The 25,044-nt window shown below is 32.7% G+C and overlaps 1 protein-coding gene across 4 annotated transcripts in view; it reads left to right on the plus strand.

Moving 5' to 3' along the window:
• LOC148615754 (uncharacterized) overlaps nt 1–25,044 on the plus strand; it is a 59,980-nt gene that overhangs the window by 21,606 nt on the left and 13,330 nt on the right. For all 4 annotated transcript variants that reach the window (XM_088582316.1, XM_088582315.1, XM_088582318.1 and 1 more), the window contains exons 7-17: nt 655–730; nt 1,430–1,561; nt 3,163–3,339; nt 8,099–8,254; nt 9,920–10,108; nt 12,821–12,966; nt 17,176–17,332; nt 20,695–20,778; nt 21,189–21,344; nt 22,407–22,524; nt 22,918–23,043. In XM_088582316.1, coding sequence (XP_088438442.1) covers nt 655–730; nt 1,430–1,561; nt 3,163–3,339; nt 8,099–8,254; nt 9,920–10,108; nt 12,821–12,966; nt 17,176–17,332; nt 20,695–20,778; nt 21,189–21,344; nt 22,407–22,524; nt 22,918–23,043 — 1,517 coding nt within the window. The remainder of the gene's footprint in view (nt 1–654; nt 731–1,429; nt 1,562–3,162; nt 3,340–8,098; nt 8,255–9,919; nt 10,109–12,820; nt 12,967–17,175; nt 17,333–20,694; nt 20,779–21,188; nt 21,345–22,406; nt 22,525–22,917; nt 23,044–25,044) is intronic.

A 25,044-nucleotide genomic window follows, 5' to 3' on the forward strand; every position in this document is an offset into this window, starting at 1 on the left:
GGTATACTGGTGTCTTTTAGACAGTCCATTCGTCCTTTTGTCTTTCACACTTTTCACAATAACTCAAAAATGCTGCTATAAAATCTAGTGAAACTTTGGTGAATTGTTTCTTTATATTGATATGAGCTCCTTTTCTACTTTAATAAATTCCTGCTGTTTCTTTTTTGAGCTATAGGACTTAACTCATACAAAAATGTGGTAAATTGATGTTACTCAAAAGTCTTTGTAGCAATGTATTTGAAACATTGGTATATCGTATTTATTAATGTTAGCTTCCTTTATTTTTTGTAAATTTTTGATTTTATGGTTTAGACTTGTGATTTCCCAGAATTGCACAGTGACTTTGAAATGCTTCACACAATTTTTCATTGAACTTTTTTAAGAATTGTTGTCTTATTAATCCTCCTTTTGATTTTCATATATTATCAAATATTTAATCACAAGCAAACTCAGTGTTCTATCTAGCTTGAATTCTATGTCCAAACATGACCCGTGACCTCTGCCGGCATGAATAGGTGTGCTCAGCGAAACATGTTTTATTAAATATATTCAGCTGTCTATATTTACAAATTTCTCGGGTGAAAAATGACTGTGAAGAGTAACTGAAATAATTAAACTTATTTGTCTAATTTATGTATTTAATTTTCTATGTAGGGAATTAAAGTTGGAAGATAAGGTAAAACATTTACAGGAGAAAAACATTGCATTATCCAAGGAACTCAAAACTTTGGTAAGTTTTCTTACAAGGTCGTGTTAATTGGTTATTAATGTACAACTTTTGTTGATTGGTATAAGGTTACATCAGAGAATGAATTCATAATGTAGAGAGTTTATACATAGTATTTGTAATCAAAACTAAACAATGTCTGTTTTCTAATTCTGAAAAATGTGATACATCCCCAAAAAAAGTCTACGTATTTTTATTTTTGAAATTAAGTTGCTTTTTTAGGTCTATACTATGAAATGTGTAATTATTCATTTCAGTCTGTGTGTTCTTAGGAGATAACCAACATTTAACATCCAGTAGATTCTATTGTATTTGAGTGTCATTTACAGAGTTATCTCCCTTAATTTTGACATCTACAGTGCATTTTATATAATTTTTATCTCCTTAGAACACAGGTTATATGAAAAACTGATGGTCAATTTCTGTTTACTATGGCAACTTAAAGAAATTATCAAAAATAAAAATATGTAGGCTTTTCACCTATGAATCACATTTTGCATGATTCTTAGCTGTAGTGCTACTTGAAATGTTGCTTTAAACAGTAATTCAAATTCTCTCTATTATGCCTTGGTAATTAGCTCCTAATGAATACCTAGGTATCTTTCTAGGATTGTTAAAAATGTCATTGGATGCTATTGATTGTCACTTAGGACAAAATGTAAATATGCAGTGAAACACTTATACATGTACTTTATACGACAGGAAGGAAGTCAAGGATACGAAAAAGAGAAAGAAATAGAAAAGAACTGTAAAGAAATGAGACTTATTTGTGCTAAAGGAAGGTCAGAGAAAGCCAAGAGACAACTGAAAATTGATTTCAAGAAAGGAATTAAAGTATGCTTAGATTTTAAATCATAAATAATATCATAAAATGATTTTTCACATTTGTCTTGAACATCAGAACTAAATAAATAAGAGTGCTTGTTATTAAAGAGTTGAAACCTAGTCGACAGTTGTATTTTTTTTCTTTCCATTGTTACATCACTGTATAATAAATACATTGAAAATTAATACAGAAGAGATTATATTTTCCTTTTCGATGCAAAAATTTAACTGTTTATTTTTCTACATAGTTTTTGAAAATCTGTTGAAAAATGGTAAATACCTGTTTTTCTTTGAAAAATAACTACTGGTATTATGGAGATGAAAGTATTATCTAGTATAAAATGTAATGCTATTTGTGCAAGGTGTTACATGTATATAGCAATCAGGATGTCTATTCTTTTGTCTGTCTGTCTTTTATTGACTACAAACAATTTGCTGTTGTAAAATTAATGGTATCATGCTGTTGCCATCTAAGAGAACATGGTCTCCAGATAAAAACTTCAGTATAAATGTTTTGATCTTTATGTAATTATACTGGAAGGTGCCATACCTCAAAAGGAAGGCAGGCAGTCATTTTTCAGAGTTGTCACTTGAACCATTTAGGATTAAAGGACCAGATAGGGCCAGAAATAAGTAGTTTCACGATGTCTGGACATTACCTTGCCTATTAGTGAATAGATCATTTTAAAATTGTTCAGCAAGGTGCCATATTAATGTTCTAAACCCTGCATAGGAAAAATTAGGATTGATATTACATACAATTAGGACAAACTTTTTTTATGTTTAAACTGGTCTGGGGCTAGCATGTAAGTTAACTGCTAGTAGCCCTTTGTTTTTGCATTTGTGTAATGTAGAATAAGTTTCTTTATTAATTATACCCCCACTTGCAAAGTGGGAAGTAAATGCATTGATGTAACATGGTCTTTGCCATTAACTAAGGTGAATAAGAGGAGTTTCCATTTTGTATTAGCATCTCAAATTCTTCATCTTCCTTAGAATTATCATTATGACTGTCATATTGCATTGGCTATTTTTTCTTTATATTGAATTTGGCTTCCCATAAGCACTACATAAGATTTGCTTCAATGAATGGTAGAGTGCAAGGTTAAAAGTGCCTGTCATTGACTGACAAGTTTTGCAAATGACCAGTTACGATTTTTCAATGTCAGACGTGAAATTTTTTCAGCCCTTTTGATTTATAGTCTGGGCAGGTTTTATTGGTGTCTAAATGTCCTGTCTAACTGTCTCCTAATTGTTTATTGGAAATAAATTGGATGTATGTCAATAGCTTATGTGCAGCCACCTTTGTAAAACACCTGTAACTGATTCATTGTTTGCATATCAAAAATTTTTATGTGGATTTCCTCTTAAACCTTGATGGAATTTAATGAGACTTTCTTTGAATGATTATTAGGTAATATCATTTTGCACCTGTTTTTTAGCTCACGTGGCTGAAAGATTCCAGACATTTTTAACAAAAGTCATTTAGTGTGTGTTAAAATTTACATAAATAGTTAGCTTTTATATTGACAGCAATTATTTTTGTATTCTTTATAGCTATGTACATTTTCAGACTAAAAATGTTCTAAATCATCAAATGTTTTACACAGGACTTAAAATATCCAAAAAGTGATGATGATGAAGATGATGATGACTATGATGACGATGATGATGATAATGACTATGACGACGATGATGACCATTCTACTAAAAACTTGGAAGTATTTTGTGTCAGCTCTAATGACTATTGGAGTTTGAAGAAAAATGATTATATGGATGTTCCTAAGGTATCTCTAATGATTATATAGATGTTCCTAAGGTATCTCTAATGATTATATAGATGTTCCTAAGGTATCTCTAATGATTATATAGATGTTCCTAAGGTATCTCTAATGATTATATAGATGTTCCTAAGGTATCTCTAATGATTATATAGATGTTCCTAAGGTATCTCTAATGATAATATAGATGTTCCTAAGGTATCTCTAATGATTATATAGATGTTCCTAAGGTATCTCTAATGATTATATAGATGTTCCTAAGGTATCTCTAATGATTATATAGATGTTCCTAAGGTATCTCTAATGATTATATAGATGTTCCTAAGGTATCTCTAATATTTATTGCCAAAAGCTTATGAATAGCTAACTAACAGTTGTATTCTTAATTAAGAGTTGTTTACCCTTATCTCTTGGCTGTTTAAGTATGGGATACTGCTTTCTGTCTGTCTGTCTGTCTGTTTGTAGTCTGTTTATCAACTTGTTGAACAATAACTTACAATTTTTTTTTTTATAGATTTTAACAATTGGTTCAATGTATTTAATTGGTGAAAGCTCCATTTTTGTTTGTCATACTTTTTATTACAAAAATCTGTCACTGGAAAAAGGGTGATATGTATATCATGTTGTATATAACAGAAATGTGTCCAAAGATTATATGTGTAGTTTTATACAATGAAACTTCTCTAAACAGGACCCTTCAAACCGGCTGTTTACAAAAGTATACCTTAAAACATGTGTGTATTGTCTTCTTAAAGACCTGACATCTCCAGAAACTGTACATTTGCCAGTTTTTCATAGTTTTAGTCACATATTTTAAATACAAACAACTTCTCAATTTCGGCTGACCAATTATGGTTCACCTATAAAAAGTGTATTACCAAAATGTAAATGAATTCATATACTGACCGGTTTGCATTTCATCAGATGCTAATTACAGTGGACGTTTGTTTAAACCAACAATTTAATCGAGACATAAACTTTTGTCACTGGATAGGTGTTAATTGGTGTGTACACACATCAGACAATTTAAAAAAATTAGATCTTTAAACTGTTAATTAATGTGAAATGTACCCACCCAAGCCAAAATAATAAAGAGGCAAAATTATTAAAACTTTGTATAAAGGTAGTTTGATAAAATGGAACAAATGGTTCATTAACATCAGAAGCCCTTTCATCTTTAATGCATTTTCTTCCTAATCTGTGTACATAATTTTTCAGCAGTACCATTTAATTTTAATCAAACCATTTACAAATGATGGAAGCTTTGAAATGTAATAAAAAGGCCCAAAGTTTTGAATTAACATCAAACATGTCTTGACCAACAAACTGACAACATGTAGAATTATAAAACACATTAATGCATACAGTTCTAAGAATGCATTGCTGTTTTTTACAAAACTGGCCATTCCTATAAACTGGCCATTTCTTCTTGTCCCAGCAGTTTGGAGAAGTTTAACAGTATTACCTAGTTGGGAGAAGTTTAACTGTTTGACCTAGTTTGGAGAAGTTTAACTGTATGACCTGGTTTGGAGACATGATTGTTTTGTGTATTTGTATGTCCTCATATCTTGTAAACACAACTCATTCTAATTATACCCCACGCAATGAAGTTGCAAAGGGTATAGTGTTTCTGACGTCTTCAGTTCTCTAGACACTTTTTTTAAACACTTGCAGATATTGACTTGATTTTGGTATATTAGTTCACCATGATAGTTTAATTTTCATTCTGCTTTGATGGTTTTTACTGAAATTACGGGCCTTGAACTTAGCAAAATTCACCGAAATAATAGTTTGCCAGACTTTTTCTCTAAACACTTGAAGATATTGACATGATTTTTAGTATATAAATCACCATGATAAGTTACAGAACCTGTTTTACTTTCGTTCTGCTCAGATGTTTTTTAGGTTTTGGATTTATCAAAATACCTTATGTCGCCGGTTTATCACTGGAACTTCCCTACTATTTCTGAACACTTCACAAAAATATAGTCCAAATGTAATTCCTTTTATATCATTCAATACCTCTTTTATAACCAGTAAATATGTTTCTAGCAATTATTCAGCCAAAAAATATTCTAATATTTCTGCAGATTGAATTGAGATCTAGTCTTCATATCAACTGAAGATTTGAAGGACTCCTTTTTGGCCTTGAAAGATCATATTTAGTAATAAATTTGTATTTAGTTCTTGCAGTAATGTGTCAAGAAGCATAAAAAGTATGAAATACGTTCCATTTAACACACTTATCAGTCAAATTCTCCAGCCTTTCATTAATAGTTTATCATTAATAAACAGGAAGTGAAGAGCAGTTATTTCATCAAGTAAGGTTGGCGAGAAAATTCAGATTGATAAAAGTGTCAAGTTTTTTGAAATCTTATGTTCATCAAGGAAATTTTTTTCTTCAGCTGAAATTGGTTTTAATTGAGTACATTGTATAATAAATAATCTGTTACTGTAGTTGTTTAATGTTAATGCAAATTAACTTTTGGATAGTTTTAAAAATTTAGGAAAAAGGTGAAGTGGAACAAAAGTTGTATTTGTGTGTTGGATCAGAAGTATGGATTGACATCCAGTTTATACGTATTAGGGAAAAACTGTTCTTAATATTAAATATGAAATATGCAAATGTATGATCACAATTTTATTTTACAACGTGTAGTCTTCAAAATTTTGTTCATGTTACAATTTTCACAAGAATCAAAATCCTCCAGTGCTGACAGCACTTTAATTATCAAAACTACTGGCCTTGAACTTAGCAAAATTTTCCAGACTTTTTTCTAAACCTTCGCAGATATTGACATGATTTTTTGTATAAAAGTTCACCATAATAAGTTACAGGTCAAGTTTACGTTTCACTCTGCTCTATTGATTTTCACCGAAATAACATGCCTTGAACTTAGCAAAGTTCACAGAAAAAAAACATTTTCCAGCATTTTATCTAAGTGCATGCTGATATTGACATGATTTTTGTAATATAAGTTTACCATGATAAGTTACAGGTCAAGTTTAATTTTTGTTTCGCTTTAATGATTTTTACCAGAATTACTGGCCTTGAACTTGACAAAATTCACAGAAATAACATTTTTCCGGACTTTTTAGTTCACCTGGCCAAAGGACATCTGAGCTATTGCCATCACTTGGCGTCTGTCCTCGTCGTTAACAATTGTTCAAAATTCTTCTCCTCTGATACTACTTGACCACTTGGAACCAAACTTGGTATGAATGTTCCTTGGGGTATTCTGCATAGAATCGATGTAGGGATTTTTGATCGGTCGAAAAACATGGCCACTAAGAATAGAACATAGGTGTCAGACGGTAGTTTTTCTCCAGAACAGTTAGGTTTAGCTAAATTCTGACATGAGTGAAAGCGTTTAGCATGATGAGATCTATCTGCGGTCAAATTTTCGTATTAAACTGTTAAGCCATATTGGAGTTTTTACCCTTTTTCAATGTTTTTTTGCTATTTCTAATTGTTATTTCTTTCAATAATCTTCTCCTCTGACACTACTTTACCAATTGAAACTAAACTTGGTATGAATGTTCCTAAGGGTATCCTTCATATAACTGATGTGGGGATTTTTGATCGGTCAAAAACATGGCAGCCATTTCTAAAAATAGAACATAGGGGTCAGACAGTAGTTTTTCACATATATCTCCAAAACCCTTAGGTTTAGCAAAATTCTGACTTGGGTATAAGTGTTCAGAATGGTGAGATCTATCTGCGGTCAAATTTTCATTTTGATCGGTTAAGCCATGTTGGAGTTATTGCCCTTTTTCCAACGATTTTTGCTATTTTTAATGTTATTTCTTTCAAAAATCTCCTCTGACACTACTTGACCAATTGGAACCAAACTTGGTATGAATGTTCTTTGTGGTATTGTGCTTAGAACTGATGTAGGGATTTTTGATTCGTCGAAAAAGATATGGCCACCGTTACTAAAAATATAATAAAGTGGTCAGACGGTAGTTTTTCACATATATCTCCAAAACCATTAGGTTTAGCAAAAGGTATTTCTCAGTCGAAATGACCCTTATTATATGGCCTTCAAAAGTCTTCAGGGATTAAAGTTGTCAGGTGACTCCTGGTAAGAGTTATTGCCTTAAAAGATGAAAAATGACAGGTTTTTTTACAGTTATCAGCTAATAATAGATAGAAAGAAACTTTCTATTGCTGAAATGATCCTTATGATAGTCCTACCAAAGTCTTCTTGAGTCAAAATTGTTGGACAACTATTTGTTAAATTTATTGCCCTTTTACTATTTACAGTAGAGGTAGATAGTCCAACATGGGGTTTATGATGTTTAAACCTTGCAGGGCTACTCAGTCTAAACCACTAAATGGATTTTTATGAAATTTTAGAGGAAAGATAGGTATCATATGTAAATGAGCACAATGAAAGGAAATTATTTCCTGCAGTCTGAGATTGGAGATAATTTGATTTAAATGGTTTCCAATGTTAAAACATTGTAAACACAACACCTTTTAAACTGTGCAATGGATTTTGTTGAATTTTTATAGGATGGTGAGACATCATGCAAAAATGAGTGTGTAGGTCAATTCTTTTAAAGGGAGGTAATCCAATTTAAGGGTTGCACATGGAATCAGGATGCTTGAAATGAATATATTTCAACTTAAAAGTTTTTAATGCTGCAAACAGTTTTCCCTTTGGATTCACAATAAAACTTGAAAATGTCTAGTTTAACACGAATTATAGTGAGATTTATACAATGTGCTGAACTGAAAAACAGGTTGTATAAATTATAGGTGTTTAACTGTGAAGATGACACAGAGATTCCTGCCCTGAGAAAGTGGATAAAAAATCTTGGTGAAAGAAATAGACATCGGGCTGTAGAACAGTTGATGTTCAACTTGGCATTCTTTCTGAAGTCTGTCAAGAACTTCTTACAAGATAATGATCAGGTAGGAAGTTAAAATGATCATATATTTTTGTATTTTTTGTTTTTGTTTTGCCTGTTGTGTACTATGTTGTTTAAGTGTAAATATTATCAAATTTTAGTATTTTGTCAAAGACTCATGACATGATCCTGTTCTGTGGTAACTGTGATAAATTTTGATACTATATTTTGATTCAAAGCCATGCAATATTTTTTCTGTGTATTCGAATTAAACTTAATTTTTGTGTTGTACACATGAAAATGAAACTTGAATTCTGGTTGAACAATTTCTATTTCTATTTCAATATTTTTTGTTTTGAGTAATTATATACTAGTTACTTTTGAATCTTGAACTTTCTATGTATTCAATGGTTCTAATTCTGCTGAAATGAGAGGGCCAGGGAGGTTACTCCCATTAAAAATGGTAGTATTTGTATGTAGCAGAACAAGGTATATTTTTCATGAATGACCTGTCTTTTGACCTCAGTTTGGCCTAAAGCTGGAAGTAGTTAATACAAGGGGTGAGAGACATCATTCTTATTTAGATTCTAGGCAAAATAAAGCACTATAATATAAATTAGTTCTGCCATGGGGTGGGGCCAAGAAATGAGCCCTCCTCCAAAAAAAAATCTCACTTTTTTGGGCAGCGTTAACTCGTGACCTCTTTTTTCAGCTCTTAAGTCAATACTTTTTAACAAAATCTATTTAGGAAAGCCTCATTTTAAAGAACAGTCATGCTGCTTGCAGATTGAAACAAATTATGCTTGCCTAAACTAAGATTAACACTGCCTGAACCAATAAAGCAGAAACAGGGCCAACCCTTGATAAACCAGGGGTCAGCAGGACAAGGCTTAAGTTTGATCTCTGTGGGGTGTGATTTTCAAAATCTTCATCATCATGTCATCAAGTAATTAACTGGGTTACCTTTGCACATTAAATGTCACCAACAGAGTATGATTTTCCAAATTTTAGAATCTTGAACAGATTCTGGTTTGACCTTGCTTACATATACATATATACCAATTTTTAAGGGAGTAACCCCTGGGATGAGAGGTTACTCCTTGAGACATGTGTACAGCATACTGTACAAGTGGTAATTTTTTACTGAGATTTAATTTTTGCTGTATTCCCTGTTAAAGTTGTAACATAAAAATTAAATTACCTGAGATATTTTTGAAGATAAAATAGAGTTATTTGTCTTTGTCTTATTTATTAAACTTTTTGTCTGCTGCAAAAACTACATTATGCATAAAAAACCATACCCAATTACGAAGAAATTTTGCAATATTTATATGCTTGGATGAGGTAATTTTTCACAGAAATCCCTCTAACTGGACCTGTTTCTGAGTCTGAGGGTCAAGTATGAGGTATGTTAACAACATACCTTTCATTATGTCAACTATAAATCTAGTCTGATCTAAGTATATCTGTAAACTTGTATAATCTGACAATCTGCATCCCTAATTCATTTTTTTTTCAGTCTTAGCATTTCAATCATCTCTCTTCTGATCATGGTCACAGTGTGTATTGGATTAAAGAGTTTGTGTATTAGAAGAGAGAGTTTGTGTGTTGCATTAGTTAGTTTTACTTTTTAAAGGAGTAGATTAATAAGTTATTTCTTTAATATTACATTTTATTCTGTGAAATGCAAGTTGTGTTACTATAAATCTTACTCTCCTATTGTTTTCAGTTTAGGACAGATTCAGATAGTCTTCGATCTGATATCAAGACTATTTCCACAAATCTTCAGACTGAATTTCAATATTCAACAGCAAAACTTCACAATGATTTAATTAAAGAGGTCTATAATATAGAAACAAATCTTAGGAATGGTCAGATAATTGCTGAAAACGAGGCTATAAATACTTGTTGTTCCTGGGTAAGTATAAGTAGCTGTCTTAGGAATGGTCAGATAATTGCTGAAAATGAGGCTATAAATACTTGTTGTTCCTGGGTAAGTATAAGTGGCTGGTGAAGATAAGTTGTCTTTTATCATAAATACTTATTAGGTTATGCCAGCATTGCTGATGGGACTGTGATTTGTACTCATTCAGACAGTCAGTCCACCACATGTTTATAGATTGTTTTGAAATTGAAACAATTTTTATACCCTCCTCTTGAAAAAGCAGGAGGTATGTAGTGATTATGGTGTCCATCTGTTCTTCAGTCCATTCATTCGCCCGTCTCCTCTTCTAATTTGCAACTCCTCTGAAACTGCTGTATGAAATTACATGATCCCATTGTACACCTCCTATTTTGTTTTCCCATCTGAATGCTTAAATCACTTCTGGGATACCCAATATGGTTTATTGGGGAGGGGAGTGGGTTGTATCACCTTTTTTTTTATGTCCCTCCGACAAACTTTCGGGGGCATATTAATTTACCCCTGTCCATCCATTCATCATGCCGTCCGTCCGTCCGTCCAGATTACACATGATTATGGCTTGTCCGGCTCTCTCCTTGTACAGATTTTGAACTACTTCTAAAATATTTTACAGGAGATTTCTACACATGATGAAGGTGTGCAGGGCCAAAGGATTTTGATTTTTGTGAAATGTTACGTAAATTGGTGATAGTTACACTTAGTCATTTTACTCAGAAATTGGGCTATATGGCCTGTCCGGCTATCTCCTCATACACTTTTTGATCTACATTCAAAATATTTTACAGGATATTTCTACACATGATGAAGGTGTGCAGGGTCAAAGGATTTTGATTTTCGTGAAATATTATGGAAATTGGTGAAAGTTAGACTTACTTATTTTCATCAGAAATAGGGCTATATGGCTTGTATGGCTATTTCTTCCTGTAGTTTTTGAACTACATCTAAAACATTTTCTGCAGGGTGTTTCTTCACATAGTGATGGTAAGCAAGGTCATAGGATCTTGATTTTCATGAAATATTACAGAACTAGGTGATAGTTGGACTTTGGAATATTACGGAACTGAGTGATAGTTAGACTTAGTAATTTTTGTCAGAAATATCTCCCCAGCAACAAAGTTAGGGAATTGTTATGGGGGGTACTAACATTTTTTATGTGTCAGTTAGTCCATCTATCGGTCCTTTTTTCCTCATCGCAACTAGTCTTGACACTACCAAACAGAATTTCATGACAAGTATCGCAAGTCTTGGAAGGATTTCTGAATCTGCAAACCATGTCTTCATACAAAAATAAACATGTTCCTAATTTGGCAAATCTATTGAGTGGGGGCATCATTAGTGGCTTATGGACACATTTGATTTACTTAAAAAAAAAAAAACTACTAACAGAGGAGGCGGGGGCTCCTGTGATAAACAGGTCTTCTAGTTTTTGGGAGTGGGTTGTATTACAGTTTTTCTAGTTTTGTATGTGAGAGTACTTTGTTAACTAAACTAAGTTAATTTGGAGAGAATTGCACCTAATTTCAGACTTTCTTTCCGACTACTTCCAGATGTAAAAGATCAAGTTGTTGTTAAGTTTCCTTCAATGATCTTTGACAAAATTTCAGCCCTTGAAATTTGTCGATTTAATGAAAATAAATCCTTTTAGGTCTTTTCATCCAATTTTTTAAAAATATTTTTAATATTAAAAAGATGTTTGGTATGTGAGTAAGTAATGTTAGGTGAAAAGACAGTTTAAACTTTTGTTCTCCTTAAATTACTTCAGAGCTTAGATTTCATGAAAATTAATAATTTTCCTTGATAGTATTAATAAGGATTCCCAAACAGACATTTTTATACCCCATCACATGAAGTGGTAAATAATGTGATACTTTCAAGATGAAAACTTTAGAAAATATCAAAGATTTTTTTCAAACTTTGCGTTATCATTTAGTTTCCAAAATACAGATCAAATTATGTTGACAGTGTGATCAGATTATTTTCTCAAAAGTTACAGCCATTTTTAGTTGTTTTATCCCTCCCCCCCCCAAACCAAAAAAAAAAAATGAATTGGGGTTATCTTCTTTGAATATTAAGGTATTGTGAAAATAAGTTCTTCTGGGATATTATGTAGTCTAGATCAAATTTATATTTCATGTTCAGTTGTTTTTTACTTGTTAATTTTTTTATCTCGGATGAATTAGAGTTATCTTTTTTGGATTTTTTCTCAATTAATTAGAGGTAGCTTTCTTGGAATGCTGAAGAAGGGTGATTTTCGATACAATGCAGCCGGTATCAATTTTTGTCCCATTAGATGTCACCTTTCTTGTATATTGAAATATTTGTTGTCACATTTCAGCTGTTCTGTCACTTGATACATGTATTTAGTGTACAACTTAATTTAAGGATCTCACATGGCACTATCCAAACCTGCATACATATGTCCACTTCCTATTAGAAATTTGATTAGAATGATTGTTTTTAATTTTTGACCTAATTATGCTTGCAAAACCAACTTAAGATAATTTTGGCTTGTTCATTAATGGCTTGGAATTTCTTGAAGCTGAAACTTCCCAAAAGATGGTTGTATTGTAGAATATCATAAACAATCCCAATTGGTCCTACAAGATCATAAGAATGGGTTAAACCACTTAAAACCAACAAGTCTAGTTGTAGGGAAGTCATGGTATGCCTGATGAATATCCTATTTTGGAGTTATTTATTTTTAAGGATAAATATCACACACAAACATTGAAAGCAGTCATCAGAAGGATGGGCAAATACAAATCAAGACAGGGTGGAGATATTGATTTCAATTTTGAATTGTCATGTCCATTGTTTAAAAGTGTACGGGATGTGTGGGATAATTTCTTCAGGTATGTACTGTAACAAATATAACAAATCATTCATACTTTTTATTCTTCCCCTCCCCACTTTGAGTGGGAATAAATAATTAAATATCCACAGAATCTTCATTATATATTCCTGTTGTGGACCTCCTTTTTTATGTTGCTGTACCAAACAAATATCTTCAATGCAATGCAAAGTTCATTTAAACTGCTTTTGCAAAGATTGCTAGTGGTAATGTATACATTTTTTTGCTTTCTCACAAGTGCAAGTTAAGAAACTGTATAATAAGCTTTAAGTGTCAGTATCTGTAAGAATCAGGCAGAGAGTGAAACATGGTATAAAAAAACTCTATAGTTTAATTTGACTATTTTCATCATCAGAATAAAAGAAAACAGACAAGATTTTCCATATCATGCTAGCCCATTGAGTTATAGTTTCATTGAAATGCACTGAAATGAACATTTGAAGAGTGCAACTAACTCTGTTAAATACCTCATTTTTCTAACATTCTATTGAAATATTTTTTGAGGAATGTCAGTGATGCAGAGATTATATAATGGTATTTTCAAATAGAGAATGTATTCTTGAGTGATATTGCATTGTCAAATTGGTGGCTTTTTGACATGCATGTTTCTGATTTTTCCCATTTTGCCTGATGTTTACAAATGCTTACACTTAAAAGTTATATTTTTAGTATAATTCTGCCGATGTTAAAGTATGTTGAAAATTGTGTTTTGCAATATGGTGCTTGAAAGTAAGAGGTTTGACTATTGATGAGCAGAATATACTTATATATAATGGATAACTCATTAAGCAATGTTTTTTCCAATTTTGTACAGTGTTCATATCAATTTGGTCACTTTTGTTGCTTTGTTATTGATGATACCTATGTCACAATTTTCCTTTCCTCTTTTGTCTACCCCAAACTTCACATTTTATGAGCAATTCAGTAGCTGTTTCTAGAAAACCAGAGGATACATTTACTCTACTAAATCTAATGCTCCCAGTTTTTGATGAGTCCAAGTTTCTCATTTACTTTTCCTTCTTTGCATGTGATATTTTGGTTATTTTGTGTTCTTTGTATCTGTTTTTCTTGTCTGGTCTTTATACTTGGATTACATTCTTTTGATTTCTGCTCAAATCTTGGTTTGCTTGATTACTCATTGTAATCTGTTACTCAATCAGTATTAAACCAATGTCAATCAAATTACATAGTGTGTATATGCATATAAAAGATGTGCATTCCTACCGTGGCTGGCCAGTCAAATTTCACAGAATTCGTGTGATACTCAAGCATTTTGATGCTGATCTAGCAGCATTTTCTAATGATATTTTTTTAGCGCACCTGCCCAAAGGGCAGGTGAGCTCACGCCATCACTTTGCGTCCGTCTTCAACTTCGTCTTTGTGGACAAATTTTCAAAAGTCTCCTCTGGAACTATTAGACTGACAGGTTTTAAACATGGCTTCATTGTTCCTGAGGGTGTTCTGCACAAATTGATTGTTGGGATTTTTGATCCATTGGAAAAACATGGCCGCCGTTACTAAAAATAGAACATAGGGGTCAGATGGCAGTTTTTTGCAAATAACTAAAAAATTGTTGCCTTTAGCAAATTTCTGGCAGGGTAATATTGTTCAACATCATGAGACAGACCTATGTTGAAATTTTTAAAACAATTCGTCAACTGATGTAGGAGTTGTGGCCCTTGAAACAGTTTTTTTTTGCGTTTTTCACATGTGCAACTTCAAAAATCTTCTTCTCATAATCCATTGCACAGAATTCGATGAAAATTGGCATATATGTTTCTTAGGGTATCCTGCACAAAATATTTGTTGGGATTTTTGATCCATGAAAAAACATGACCACTGTTACTAAAAATAGAACATAGGGGTCAGATAGCAGGTTTTTTTGCAAATAACTCAAAAATCGTTGCCTTTAGCATATTTTTGGCACATATAAAATTGTTAAGCATCATGAGAAGGACCTATGCCCAAATTTTCAAAACAATTCGTCAACTGATGTAGGAGTTGCGGCCACTGAGACAGTTTTTTTTTGGCATTTTTCACATATGCAACTTTGAAAATCTTTTTCTCAAAATCCATTGCACAGAATTCAATGAAAGTTGGCATATATGTTCCTTATGGTATCCCACACAAAATGACCGTTGGGATTTTTTATTTGTGAAAAAACATGGCTACTGTTACTCAAAATAGAACATAGGAGCCAGGAGGCAGTTTTTTGCAAATAACTCAAAAACAGTTGCCTTTAGCAAATTTATGGTTGGGTAAAATTGTTAAGCATCATGAGAAGGACATATGCCCAAATTTTCAAAACCATTCATTGACTGATGTAGGAGTTACGGCCCCTGAAAGTTTTTTTTGTTGTTTTTGTTGTTTTTTTTTTTCATATGAACAACTTTAGAAAATTTCTCTGAAACTATTTAAGATCATTTAATGAGAATAAGCATAATAGTTCTTTAGTGTATTGTGCTTAAAATGACTGTTGTGATTTTTAATCCGTGAATAGATATGGCTGCCTATACTAAAAATGGAACTTAGGGAAGACAGGTTTTTGAAAATAATTCAAAAATTGTTGTCTTTAGCAAAAGTCTGGTTCAGATCATGAAAATGCTATTATAAGCATTTCCTGCATTTGACAATTTAGTTGATTTTAACTTAGCTTGTCTCATTCCTCAAGTTTTTCATATAAGCAAATGGTTAACCAGGTGAGCGATTCAGGCTCCATTGAGCCTCTAGTTTCTATTTGATCTTTCAAAAAAATTTTACCATATCTCATGCATTTCTGTCTTGATAATTCAACCAGCTGAAGACAAATATGTCAAATATTTATTATAAATTTAAATGTATTAAAGTAAGTCCTTTTTAGTTCACCTAGCCATTGGCCATGTGAGCTGTTGCCATCACTTGGCTTTCCTCGTTGTCCTTGTCTGCGTGGTTGTTATCATCATTAACATTTCATTCAGACATCTTCCCTTGTGAAACTATTGGACAGAATTCAATGAAAGTTATTATGATTGTCTCTTTGTGTATCCCGCACAAAGGTAACGTTTCGATTTTTTATCCATTGAAAAAAGTGGCCATTAATAAAATCAGAACATAGGGTCAGACAGCAGTTTTTCGCATATATGTCCTAAAACATTTAGCCAAATTCTCACATTTTGTAATTGTGTTCAGCATAATGAGACCTAACTGTAGGCATATTTTTGTAAAAATCTGTTCACCAATGGTAGAGTTATTGCCTTTTGTGGATGTTTTTTGCTCTTTTTGATGTTATTACTTTCAAAAATCTTCTAAGAAACCACAGAACAGAATTTAATGACAATTAGTGTGATTTTTTTCTCAGGGTATCCTGCATGAAGTTTATGCTTCGATTTTTGATCTGTTGAAAACATGGCCAATGTTATTTAGAATAGAACATAGGGGTAAGACTGTAGTTTTTCCTCATGTATCTCCAAAACTGGTTGAAAATCTGTTAATCCATGTTGGCTCTTTAGAGCTTTTAGTTTTTCAGCAGTATTTGTTTTGTGTAATATGTAACTCCCATTTTTTTTTAAGTCTCAAATAATTTTAATGCAAATATTGGAAGTTATTTGTTGAGTAACATATGATGGTTAACCAAGTCATGACATATTAGTTGTCTTTTTATATCTTCAGTCTGAAGTAGATGGGGGTATACTGTTTTACCCCTTGTCTGTGTTTCTGTGTATTCTTGTGTCATGTTTCCGTGTTTCTGTCACAGTTTCTTATCAACTACTCATCACAGCGGCTTGAAATTTTAACACCTTTTTCCTGTAGGCATGCCATTTGGTAGGAATTATTTTTGGAAAAATTCAATGACAATTCTCTGTTTATTTTTTGACTTTGTATTTTTGAAAGTTGAAATTTTTGTCACACTTATTCAGCTACTACTTATTACAGTGGATTGAAATTTCAACACATTCTTCCTGTAGATATGCCATATAGTAGGATCAATTTTTAAAAAAAATTGACATCTTCCTGTTTAACGAATACATCATTTATTTCCATTTTATTGTGACTGAAAGCGGGGGTATCACTAGTAAGCCTTTGCTCACAGATTTCTCATTTTTATATAATATTACACTCCTTTCATATAATAAACACCCTTCTGCAGAAGATAGTTGTGTACAGGTATTTGGCATGTCTATTCTATTTTGAGTTTAGTATTTTGTTTATTAATTTTTAAAACTCATTTCAGCAAGAAGGTGTTTGGTTTGATAGACAGCTGTCGTGGTAGAATTCAGGAGGATGTAAATGTATCCTTGGATAGGGTGTCTGATGTGGTAAATACAGTCATACCAGAAGAGCTGCTCACCAGGATCATACATCTCATTAAAGAAAATACAAGAATAAAGGTATATCAAATATGATTATAGATAGAATTCTACATTTTTCAAGAAGATTGTTGGATTTCTCCTATTTGGATAGCTAAATTCTGTTTTTGTCTGCGGCCACAAGGGCACTTAAAAATACCTATGTCCATGCGTGCATCAATTTTTGCTTGGGTGTGTCCATCTGAATCGTGTGGATGCAACTCCACAGAGATGGCTGAATGGATTTTGTTCAAACTTTGTAGGGTTAGTCACAATGTGTAGTTCATCTTATTCAACCACCATTTTGATTCGGTAAATATAAAAGTTATTGGGACTTTGTTGACTTTTAACATGGTTTACTATAGGAACACTTTGTAAACTTGTATCGTGTGTATTATATCTAGTGCAGCCTTGTAGGAATATTATTTTCATCAACAAACCTGCAAAAGTCAAAATGCTCCATCCTTATATTCCATCAATTATGCTGCAAAACATGTAGTCTTTTTTTAACTGTTTCTTCATTCTTTTCAGTCACACTTAGGTTTTAACTTTATCTTGGAATTTAAGTCGCTTTTTAGCTCACCTGGCCGAAGGCCAAGTGAGCTATTGCCATCACTTGGCATCGGTTGTCGTCATCCATCATCGTTTACAATTTTTTAAATCTCTTCTCCTCTGACACTACTTGACCAATTGGAACAAAAATTGGTATGAATGATTATTGGGCTATCATGCATAGAACTGATGTGGGAATTTTTGATCTGTCGAAAAAAAACATGGCCGCCGTTTATAATAATAGAACATAGGGGTCAGACAGTAGTTTTTCGTATATATCTCCAAAACTGTTAGGTTTAGCCAAATTCTTTCAGTAGTTGAAATGATCCTTATCATTAGTACTATAATAGTTTCCAGTCATAAAAGTTATCAGATGACTCCTTGTAAGAGATATTGCCCTTGAAAGGAGAAAAATGACAGGTTTTTTTACAGTTTTCAGTTAATATCATGAAAACTATGATAGATAGAATGAAACTTTCAATAGCTTAAATGAACCATATAAGTCCTATCAAAGTCTTCTTGAGTCAGAATTGTTGGACAACTTCTTGGTAAATTTATTGCCTTTGAAAGACAAAATTCAACCAGGTGAGCTATTAAGACTCTTGGGAGCCTCTTGTTATGAAACCATAATATTAATATTTACGAAACTTGTTGCCTTGTTTTATACTGTCAGCACCTTTTGGCTTCAACTTTTCTGGTTGGGGGGGGGGGGGGGGGCATATGGTTATGCGAAGCAATCTTGTTCAATTACATTTTGACACTTTCACTTGAAGTTGCTAAAAATGAATTTATAATTTGTCTTTTAGAATTTGAACAGTTTTTTATTATCTTTTTATCTTTTAAGACCCCCATTTACTTGAAAACTGGAACGTAAATGTTGGTCCTGTTAGTTAAACATCCCATGCTTGTTGCCTTTGTTACCTTCAGTCAGTCTAACATGTCAGCTGTTGAAGCATAAACATTTATAAATGATATAAAATTGACTCCAAAGATTGGTTGTTTTGCTGTTGTATATAATTATTGTATCTGTGAACCAACTACATCTATTTATTTATTCAAACAAGGTAATAATATAATAATAATAAAACAGTTTTTATTTGCATCTACATGTATTACATTGTTAAGTTAAAACACTTAAATTGTTTACATGTGTATGCATTGTCTCTCAACTGACAGCAGTTATTTTTTTTTCTTCCCAACTCATCTAAAGAAGATATTTGAATCATTGAAGAAGTAGAAATATAAAATGCTATACAGCCATGATGGTTTCATGACCATGGTTATGCTTTTGTTATTTTTTTGTCATTCTCAATTTTTCAGTCACAGAGTTAAGTGCAAAATTGAAGGTATTTTGCATAGTAATGCTATGATAAATTTTCATGGTAGAATACTCATGATCGAAATTAACAACATTTGCAGATTGCATTTACCTACATTTTTGTACTTAATTTTTAATTGACCATGTTGTGCTAGGATGAATCTGATACTTGACTGATTTATTTGTGTGCATCGAGTATCAGATTCATCTTTGCTGCAATATATATTTCCATGAACTTCTGTCATTTCCTGGATGTAACATTGTTGTTTTCAATGTATTGCGTATCAATTTTATTAGTAACGTGATCTGAGTCAGTTACTCGTTTACCTATAAGCTTGATTTTCTTTCAAAGTTATTATAATCATTGATATTCATTGTGAATCCGTTTTGTTTACTTCCAAAACTACAATTTACTTCCTTGACCTTGTTAACTGGATATAGCGTTATGTTGGGTTGCGTAGGGAATGTTGAGTGAAACAAAACTATAAAAATGATTGTTAGTTTTTGAAAAGACATTCGTTGTTACATTGTTATTACAGTCAGCTAATTGAATCCTGTACAGTCTCTAGGTAAATACTAGCATACACTGTCCCTCAAGCCTTTACTTTATATATCTATTTTAAGCATATTTTGTGGATTGTTTGATATTGAATTGAATTTAATTCTATTATTGGCATATCTGATTTGCCAAATAAATTAACTTTTATCTACTTCTACTGTTTTTTTGAATTATTGAGGTTAACTTGCCCACAACCCTACAGTGAGCACTAAAGACCATTTGGATTTTTGATCGGTTAAAAAACATGGCCGCTGTTACTAAAAATAGAACATAGGGGTCAGACAGCAGATTTTTGCATATATCTCCAAACAGTTAGGTTTAAGCAAAATCTGACAAAGGGTAAAAGTATTCAGCATGATAGGATCTATCTGTGGTCAAATTTGGTGAAAGTCTGTTGACCCATGTCGGTTATTGCCCTTTTTGGATGTTTTTTGCCGTTTTTGATGTTATTACTTTAAAAAAATCTCAGAAACTACTCTATAGAATTCAATGAAAGTTGACATTTTTTTTTTGTTTTATAGGGTATCCTTAACGAAATTACAGATTTTTGATCGCTGAAAAAAACATGGCTGCCATTTCTAAAAATAGAACAATGGGGTCAGACAACAGATTTTTGCATACATCTCCAAATCTGTTAGGTTTAACCAATAGCTTTCAATTGCTGAAATGATCCTTATTATAAGGCTTACAAAAGTCTCCAATAAAGTCAAATGGAGTCGAGATTGTATGAAAACTCCTTATTAGAGTTATTGCCCTTGAAAGGCAAAAATTTAACTAGGTGAGAGATTCAGGCTCCTGGGAGTCTCTTGTTTGTTTTAAATATTAAATACCTGTAAATCTATGTAAGAACAGTGAAGTTGTTACACATCATTGTCATCATTCACAATTATGTAAAAAATATCATCAATGTAATAAGACTTAGGTTTTAAACCACTGAAATCATTTTAGTTATAATTTATATTTTTCTCATTTCAGTTAGATGAAAAAATGCAGAACTTGAAGAAATTGACAGAAAATGAGCAGAGGAAAATCCACAGATCAGGATTTGATTTTGTTCAGGTAAATGAAAGGCCAACTTGTGAACTTGTTAGTACATGCATTAAATTTTCAAATCTTACATCTGCAGTGGTGCTGAAGGGATGTTGCGACAGATGAAAGGAAAGTTGACAATTCTGAATGAAAAGTCATCACATTTGTCGTAAAGTTTGGTCAGTTGTTTTCCTTTACCATTGATCTCTAAGAGTAGGTCAAGATATGAGGCTGACATCACAGTGTCTTTAGTATCCTTTATCCCAACTTTGGGGTAGATGTGATGTGTAAAATCGGGGAAAAAATGGCGGATTTGATTTTGATCTTGATATAACATAAATAAATTTATTATTAAATAAGATTTCAAAGGAAGTGAAATGTATTTCTAAATTATTTTAACACAGCAATGTTATATTAAAATGTAACTTTTCTTCTTTCAGACTCATCTTACCCAGACCTATAATAGCTGTCCTTTGCAAGGGATAGGTATGAAAAAATTGGCATTGGATACACTAAGAGAGGGAATTGACAGAGAAAAGGAAACTATGTTCTCTGAATTGAAAAAGGAGCTGACTAAGGAGCTGAAAAACTTGATGGTAATAGTTCAATTTAATCTGATATGAGCAGTGTTTGTATCGGTTTAAACAGTTACTTATTTTTCATGTTTTGTAAATTTTGTGACAAAAACTCCACAACCTTTCATAAGAATGATTTGAAATTTGTTGTGCAGCTTCACCTTGATGGGTTATAGCCTTTGTAAGTTTTTTAGTTGATTCAGCCCACAACTTCCTTTTTATTGGAACAATTATATTTGTTTTTTATAATTTCTTCAGTCATATAATTGTATCAGCCTGTATGGAATTTTTTGTTTGAAGAAAATCATGGCCACCAGTTGGATTCAGACAGTAGTTTTTCGTATATATCTCCAAAACAATCAGGTTTTGCTCAATTCTGACTCAGGGTAAATGTGCTCAGCATGATGAGATCTATCTGTGGTCATATTTTCGATTTAATCCTTCAGTCATGTTGTTGCTCTTTTTGCTCTTTTTTTATGTTATTTCTTTCAAAAATCTTCTCCTCTGACACTACTTGACCAATTGAAACCAAACTTGGTATGAATGTTCCTTGTGGTATCCTACATAGAACTGATATTGGGATTTTTGATCCGTTGAAAAACATGGCCACTGTTACTAAAAATAGAACATAGGGATCAGACAGTAGTTTTTTGCATATATCTCCAAAACCATTAGGTTTAGCCAAATTCTATCAATAGCTGAAATATCCTTATATTTAGGAATAAAAAAGTCTTCAGGCATAAAATTTGTCATATGCTTGCTTTCTTATAAGAGTTATTGCCCTTGACAGGGGAAAATGACAGGTTTTTTTTTTGTTTTTTTTTTTACAGTTTTCTGCCAATGTCTTGAAAACTATGATGGATTTAGACTTTCATTTACTGAAATGATCCTTATGATAAGTCAATATTGTTGGACAACTTCTTGTTTAATTTATTGCCCTTGAAAGGCAAAATTCAACCAGGTGAGTGATTCAGGCTCCTGGGAGCCTCTTGTTCTTAATTGTTCCAGTTTTCAGAAATAAGATACCATTTAAAGTTATTCTATGTAATTGTTTTTATTGAAAATTCTATATTTTAATTTTAGCAATTAATCAAGGATGAGTTACTAGATGTATGTGACAGGCTAACTTCCTATTTACTTGTAAGATTTGAACCTTTGTGGTCTGTTAATGGTCAACAGCTGAGGAGTACCATATTTGATGGTATGTCAATATATACTTACTGACTGTAGAAGCACAACATCATACCACAACAATTAAAAGTCATGTAATGATTTTTCCCTTCAACTTGATGTCACTCAATGACATAAACCTCTGATGCTGCACGGAATGGAGACATACTCATGCTTGGCATTCATAGATGTGTCTATCCATGTGTCGTGCTGTCCCATGATGATAAATGTGTCTATCCATGTGTCCATCTGTCCCATGATGATAAATGCTCTCACTCTGATATTTATTTCTGATTTTAATGCAACTGCAAAAAATTTGCAGTCTAGTGTTTCTATAATAGTTTTACTGCCATCTTACACAAGGGAAGTGACATCCTAATACATTGCACCTTTGCCTGATAAGTACTTATTTAACTTTTTGCAGATGTTGATAAAGCCAATGAAGCAATCTTAAAACTGTGTGAGAGTTATGGGATAAATGTGGATTTTGATGGTGATAATGGATCAGTTACACAGAAGAAAAATGTAACCTCACAAAGAAGTCATCAAGGTATGTTGGGTATATTTGGTGTGTTGAAGGGATAAATGTTTTCTTCTGAATTTTTTTGGTATCATTTTTATATGACAGCAAAAGTTTTTTGGTTGTGTAATCACCCTTTCATTGTCTGTTCTTGTTGGTGTCCATTAAGGTTATATTATTTACAAAAAAAATGACTAAAACTTCTCCAGTCTTTTTAAAATTTAAATACATTGTTCTAGGAACATGGCTGAGAGCCCTATAGCTTTTGGAGGTTTTTTCCTCACCCCTTTATGAAATAATGGGCTAAAAGGGGGAAAATAGATGTTATCATTTGAATTGTTAGAAAAAAGCTTATTATTGATCCGATTCTTATGATTCAGGTGTCAGTCTGTTTATTTTTGAAATTCTGTTGTGAACATTTTTACAAGGTAGGGTCACAGTTTTTTAATTTGTTGGTTACGGATTCTCTGACCCGATTTTTGCAGCAAGAAGAAAAAAAATAAAATTGGAATTCCAATTATTATTTTTTAACTGCCACTGCCCACAAAATAAAATTAGAAAGAGTAAAATTGTTACATCTACTATGCTTGCTTCTAGTTTTATCCATACAACATGTCAGTGAGAAGATTGAACCAACATGACTGCATAAATTTCACCACGCCCCGTGCAGGTCAGGGTGTTGAAAGAATAGGCCTGCAGCAGCGCTAAGCTTGTCGTAAAAGGCGACTAAATAGTGCTCAGAACCTAAGCCGGGGGATAGAGCGCTCTGCCCACAGAGCAACTGGGATGTGTGCCCCAGGTGGTGGAATGGGGTACCCCTGGCGTGTTACATGCTGGGGTTGTCAGGCTATAATATGGAAAATCTGACCGCAAACCATAGTGGTGCACCGTGTTTGGAAAGATCCATGTTCCTCGCACGTTAAAGAACCCTGCTGTGGTATTCTCCCGGAGTAGGAACCATAGGGCTCCGCCACAGGAGGCTAAATTACCCAACCCTACCCACCTCTCCCTATTTCCAGTGGCAATCAAAATTTGTTGACCCCATTGTCCTTGTGTCCCATCCCTTTTTCATTTCATCATCATTTCATGTTCATTTTATCATCAATTTCATGTTCATTGTCTGAATATAGCTGAAATATTGCTGCTCGGACGTTAAACCCCAACAAACAAACAAACATTTCACCACCATCAATAAAATCATGTTCAAAGGGTTTTAGTAGTTTGGGAACCGAGATAACACTGGCTAGAGATAATAAAGTAAAAATAACTAATTGAAAAGAATGTAAGAAGTTCCTGAAAATGATTTAAGAGTTTAAAACCTCATGGATTTGTTTTTATTCTCAACAGGAAGTAGATATAAATAAAAGGGAGATAATTAGTGGGAAAATCCAAGCTATGAAGTTTGTGTGGACATATGCAAAAGAGCTTATGAAACAATTGAGAAAATTCAATTAAAACATAATTTGTTGGTTTTTGCAGATTATTTCAAACTCCTAAATCTGATAAATACTGAAATTTTTTAAACCATTTTAAATCACAGGATATTATAGTGAAAAAAAGACAAGTTTCATTGCCTTCCAATGATGACAAATTACTAGTTTATAATGTACTTTTATATTTAAAAACAATTAATCAACTTGATTTATTGTTGTTTTTTTTTTTATACGCCTCTCTAAGATGGGAGGTATAATGGTATACCATTGTATGTCCGTCTATCCATCATCCACACTTAGGACAATAACTCAAATACACTTTCACCAACATTTATGAAGCTTAAGTGAATTGTTCATTAGCTCACCTGGCTGTAGGCCATGTGAGCTATTGCCATCAATTAGCGTCCGCCATCATTGTCGTCGTTAACAATTCTTCCAACTTATTCTTCTCTGAAACTACTGAATAGATTTGCATGAAACTTGTAATGACTGTTCCTTAGAGTATCCTGCACAAAATGACCATTTGCCAAAGGCCATGTGAGCTATTGCCATCACTTGGCGTCTATCATCGTCATCACAATTTTTCAAAACTCTACTC

The sequence above is a fragment of the Perna viridis genome, chromosome 5, assembly GCF_037379345.1.
Source record: "Perna viridis isolate PV_CMFRI_1.1 ecotype Kerala chromosome 5, ASM3737934v1, whole genome shotgun sequence".
In the NCBI taxonomy this organism is placed as follows: domain Eukaryota; kingdom Metazoa; phylum Mollusca; class Bivalvia; order Mytilida; family Mytilidae; genus Perna; species Perna viridis.